The following is a 5,040-nucleotide window of genomic DNA, read 5'->3' as shown; positions in this document are numbered from 1 at the left end:
GAGGAGTGTGTGCCTACTGCAGTGGAGCCTGAGCTTGAGCTTGAGCCTGAGCTTGAGCCTGAGCTTGAGCCTGAGCTTGAGCCTGAGCTTGAGCCTGAGCCTGAACCTGCGGCTGAAGAAGCTGAGAATGTGGAGGTGTTTGTTCAACTGGTCCAGCGTTGTGGTCGCGGCGCTTTGGCGCGTTGCAGTATGTTTGATATGCTCCGTGCGCACCCGCGGTGGAAGGCGGCTGTGGATGTGCAGCGTGTGTGGCGCGGCTACTGTTCAAGGCAGCTGGTTGAGGTGTACTATGAGTTTTACACGGATGATGTATAGGAGTTGTTGGCAAGTTAGGCCAGTAAGAGTAAGAAGAAGTGCGGGAGAGAAGGCACAGTGACGTATCCATCTGTTGCGGGTGGTGGCGTGTAGTGCCTTTCTTCTCTTTTCCGGCAAAAATGCATCTGTGCGTGCGTGAGCCTCTGTGGGGAGAGGGGGGCAGCCAAGCAAACAAAACGTGGGTTCGCAGCTTAGCGCTGCGGCGTGCTTTATCGCACGGGGCCTAGCCGGCCACTCACACGCCTCTGCGCCCCGCTTGTGTGTAATGTATTTGCTTGTCCACGTTGGGACGCACATGTAATTCCAGCACCGACGCACGCACGCACGCACGCGACGGGTTGTGTGTATTTGTGAACGTACTTGCGAGGCGGCGGGGGCGGGCAAACGCGTGTCATCTCCGCACCACTCACCTCGTCAGTTATCGTCTTTCGCTTCCTTCTTTCGCTGCTTTCTCAGCTCCAAGGAAGGAGAACCGAAGGAAACAGCAAACACGCAAGCAAAGGAATAGGGAACGTAAGGGAGAGGAATAAAAGAAGGTGAAAGAAAAGGAAGAAAACAAAAACAAAACAAATTATTACGTGACCCACACACCCACACACACGGCAAACAGTCACCACCACCGCCGCCGCCAGAAAAACAAAAACAAAACAAACGAGGGGGGGGGATTCAAGACAGACGAAAGAGAATGCAAATATTTTCGTCTGAGCGGGATACCTACCGTTCTGACGCGAAGTATGAGGAGGAGGAGGCTCTGCCCCTTGAGGGGCTTGAGAAGACCTGTGTGCTACAACAGTGTCGCGTGTTCAACGAGGTGCGTCTTGACATTTCCACCTGTCTGCATTCCATGACGCAGTGCTTGTATCTTTTGTACACCGGCACAACACTCACGGAGGCGGAGGCGACGGATCTTTTCTTCATGTCCACAAAACTCCTGCAGTCCACTCACCCGAAACTTCGCCGACTTCACTACGTGTTAATGAAGGAGCTAAGCCCGCTCGTGGAGCAGCGTTTCATCGCATCGAATTCACTCATGATTGACATCAAGAGCAACAGCGACGCTAGCAAGTCCAACGGCATTCGTACGCTCTTCAAGGTGATGAACAGCTCCCTCTACGCGTCTATGGACCGCACCATTGTGGAGGCCCTGACGTCGCAGAGCAGTGGCGTTGTCTGCGCCGCCATTGTGACGGGGCTGCACATCGCCCAAGTGAATCCAGACATTACAAGAAAGTGGGGCACGCAACTCACCGAGGTGATTTGCAGCTGTGGAAAGGCGCAGTACGCCGCCATTGCGCTGCTGCACAAGATGCGGAAGAATGATCGGCTTTCTGTCATGCGCCTCATTGATCAGGCCAAGAGTGGCGTGATTCGTTCACCAATGGCTTTGTGCCTGCTTATTAAGATCTGTACGGAGTTAATGCGGGAGGACTTTGAGGGGTCGCTTGACATCTACAAGTTTGTGACGCTGATGATGCAGAACACCAACGACCTGGTGGTGTTTGAGTCGGTGAAGTCGATCTGTTCGCTGCGCCACATCACGGCGAAGGAGGTCTCACCAGCGGTGATAATGGTGCACCTGTACCTCAGCGCCCAGAGCGCTGTGTTGAGGTTTGCTGCGATTCGGGTGTTGAATGAGGTGGCCACACAGCACCCGGCAGCAGTGGAACCCATCAACTCGGAGATCGAGAACCTCGTGACGGACCCCAACCGCATCATCGCCACCCTCGCCATCACGACGCTGCTAAAGACGGGAACAGAGCTCACCATTGAGCGGCTTATCACGCAGCTCTCGGCGGCGGGCTATCTGCGGGAGCTGGGCGACGAGTTCAAGAAGGTCATCATCGACACCATGCGGGTGCTGAGCGTCAAGTTTCCCGCGAAGTACAACGCGTTCCTCGGGTTTCTTTCCAAATTTCTCACCGAGGAGGGCGGCAGCGAACTGAAGGAGAACGTGGTGGACGTCACGATTGAGATTGCCAAGTTGAACCCGGGCTCAAAGGAGTCGGTTCTGAGGCACCTTGCGGAGTTTATTGATGACTGCAACTACCCGAAGATTGTGCGCCGGGTGCTGATGTACCTCGGCGAGGAGGTGCCGCTGACGGAGAACCCAAGGACGTTTGTGCGCTACATCTACAATCATGCGACGCTGGAGGGTCCTGAGATTCGCGCTGTGGCCGTCAGCACACTGGCCAAGCTGGCGGCCAGTGTTCCCTCCCTGCGTCGCTCCATTGTCATTCTGCTGAAACGTATCTGCAACGACGTAGACGATGAGGTACGGGACCGGGCCGTGCTCTACACACGACTCTTTCTGAATAAAGATGAGAACATTATTCGTTTGATGGTGCATGATGTTGCCAACGCTGTGGCCATAGGACGCCAGACACGCATCACAGCACGGTCCGCCGTACTGAATACCGCAGCGGAGGACCTTAGCCGACAGAAGACTATCGCCCAGGCGGCTGAAAACGGCGTGGAGGAACCCACGCTGCTTAGCCACGTTGTGCTGCAGGGTCGAGAGAAGATGCAGAAAGTCAAACAGCTTATGGAGCTTGGCGAGCCGTGTGTCTCCAGCGAGCAGGTGCCCTTGACAGACCCTGACAGTGAGTATCTGGTGACAGTGATGAAGCACACGTACGCCTCACAAATAGTTCTGCAGTTTACGGTGAAGAACACGATGGAGAATATTGCGTTTAACAACCTCGTCATCGACGTGAACACGGACGAGGTGGAGGTGGAGCCGCAGTACGTCATCCCCATCGCGACTGTGGTGCCTGGTGCCACGGAGCACGGCTACGTGTTGTTGCGCTACGAGGAGGAACACTACCCGAGTGGGACGCTGGAGTGCCGCCTCAGGTTTGCCATGCAGGAGGAGGGCGGAAGTGTTGAGGAGGAGGAGGAGTACCCGCTGGAAAGCTTTGACATCAACGTTAGCGACTTCATCTCCCCTGTGAACCTTGGCGGCGCCTTCGAGACGCAGTGGGAGAAGCTGCAAGATGAGGAGACGACAGGGACATACTCGCTGAGTTCAATGCGCAACCTGACAGTGGCTGCGCGGGAGCTGGTGGAGTTTTTCGGGATGTATGTTGAGGGCGGCAAGCCGGATAAAATCACGACGTCGTCTCACACGCTGCACATGTCTGGCACCATGGCAAACCGTGCCCGCTCCCTGGTGCTCATCGCCGCAAGAGTGTTCATCGCAAAGGATAAGGGCGTGACGCTACAGTTAACGCTGCGGGGGGCAACGTCGGAGCTGCGCGACTATCTTTCCGCCGCGCTGCTCGCGTAGAATTTGTAGGATTGTTTTTAGCTTTGTGTTTTGTGCGTAGGCCACGACGCTCCGCCGAAAGTGTGGGGTTCATGACAGGCACGGAAGCTGCAGGGCGCGGTGCCGGATGACGATGTCGATGATGCTCGTAATGTGCAGGTGGGGTGTGTTTGGCGGAGGTGCGAAAACGAAACAAAAAACGGCAACTTAGAACATTTTACATTTTTGTTTTTTTGTTTTTACAAAAAACAAACAAACAAGAAACGAGCTGGCATGTGTGTTTGCTGCCGCTCTTTCTCTGCTGCATGAATCACACGCTGTGAAGCAGCAGAATAGGAAAAATGACAAGGTGGGGGAGGGAAGGGGAGGTGGCGTACGCTTGCGTTTGATGCCTCTGAGCACCGGAGGGGTGCGTGGGCAAAAGGCGGCATGAAACGTGTTCCCCTCCCAACTTGCCAGCTCCTCCCCTCCCTCCACCCTCCACCCTCCATCCAGCATGCATAAACGCACATATCCTCCTTTTAGCCGCTCTGTTTCTCACCACTCTCTTGCTTCTGCCTGGTCACACATATGCGTGGTATCGTCATTCCACACATGGACTTCCACGCATATGGCTTTGCACTGCTAACCGACTGGACCTTGTTGTTCCTCCTTGGGCTCTCGTTTTTTTTTTTTTGTCTTTTGTTGGATCTTTCTTTTTCCAGCTCTCTAGCGCAGCTGGGTGTCTGGAGGTGAGGTGAGGTGAGTTACACACAACCGGCCGAAACAGGTCAAGCGCGGGAGTTGGCTGCGCTCTGTGGCGGCATCGATGGACCACTGTGCCAAAAGGGAGTTTGGACGCAACGTCACAAATGCCCCAGCGGGAAAAGAATCTTTTGCGGGATTGCAGCTGGCGACGAGTGCCCTGCAGAGCAGCAAGTCCGCTGAACGCTTAAGGCGACCTCAAAAGCGCGCCGGACGCGGTGATGACCACGAGGATGCGGCCCACCTTGCCACAGCGATGGCAGCAAAGCGGTGGTGCACGGATGAGGAGGAGGTTCGCCGCCAGTCGTCGCTCGGGCTGGTGGCGGGAATTGCGCCCGCTACGAGTCCCGCCCGCAGCGCGTCGGAGAGTGCCAGTAGCATCGAGGCCTGCTTCGACGACGATGCTGTGAACTTGCAAGAGTCGCCGTCTGCGTGTGTGGAGCTGTTGGCTGCCGTGGAGCAGTCCGACACGGCGGTGATGGCGGGGCTGCGTTGCGTGGGCGACGCCACATCCGCCTTCTCGCTCTCCTCGCAACCGTCAGCGCCGCCTCCCTCGCCCGCTGTGATCCCATTGCTTTTTTGACGTCACCCACCACTTTTTTTTTTAAGGGTCGCGTGTGGTGAATCACTAGAGTTAGATGCATAGAAGGACAGAGCAACAGTGGTGGGGTTGCGCGTGTCTGATAGAACGAGAGAGAGAGAGAGAGAGGAGTCGA

The 5,040-nt window shown here is 55.8% G+C and overlaps 3 protein-coding genes across 3 annotated transcripts in view, besides 4 other annotated features; all 3 read left to right on the top strand.

Annotated features, from left to right (window-relative positions):
• The window catches only part of TraAM80_04234 (uncharacterized protein), a gene marked incomplete at both ends in the record, with an annotated part of 387 nt that extends 72 nt beyond the window's left edge, over positions 1-315 (top strand). Inside the window, one exon of the mRNA XM_029381169.1 lies at positions 1-315. This exon is cut by the window's left edge and continues 72 nt beyond it. Within this exon, the coding sequence (XP_029238998.1) occupies positions 1-315 (315 nt within the window).
• A 306-nt stretch (positions 316-621) lies between these two features.
• Positions 622-651: a microsatellite.
• Positions 652-840: 189 nt separating this feature from the next.
• Positions 841-886: a microsatellite.
• Positions 887-1,000: 114 nt separating this feature from the next.
• TraAM80_04233 (putative coatomer gamma subunit) lies at positions 1,001-3,601 on the top strand (the record flags this gene model as incomplete). Its single annotated transcript, XM_029381168.1, has 1 exon — positions 1,001-3,601. The coding sequence occupies one exon, from the start codon at positions 1,001-1,003 to the stop codon at positions 3,599-3,601; it is 2,601 nt and encodes an 866-aa protein (XP_029238997.1).
• Positions 3,602-4,243: 642 nt separating this feature from the next.
• Positions 4,244-4,280: a sequence feature (A-rich).
• Positions 4,281-4,388: 108 nt separating this feature from the next.
• TraAM80_04232 (uncharacterized protein) lies at positions 4,389-4,907 on the top strand (the record flags this gene model as incomplete). Its single annotated transcript, XM_029381167.1, has 1 exon — positions 4,389-4,907. One exon carries the CDS (start codon positions 4,389-4,391, stop codon positions 4,905-4,907), a length of 519 nt encoding a protein of 172 aa, XP_029238996.1.
• Positions 4,908-5,006: 99 nt separating this feature from the next.
• Positions 5,007-5,036: a microsatellite.
• Positions 5,037-5,040: the final 4 nt, after the last annotated feature.

This window comes from Trypanosoma rangeli (genome assembly GCF_003719475.1).
Source record: "Trypanosoma rangeli strain AM80 chromosome Unknown Tra_15.4_contig_00121, whole genome shotgun sequence".
Lineage (NCBI taxonomy): Eukaryota > Euglenozoa > Kinetoplastea > Trypanosomatida > Trypanosomatidae > Trypanosoma > Trypanosoma rangeli.
The sequence above is the reverse complement of the archived record's forward strand: the minus strand, read 5'-3'. Positions and strand labels throughout refer to the sequence as shown.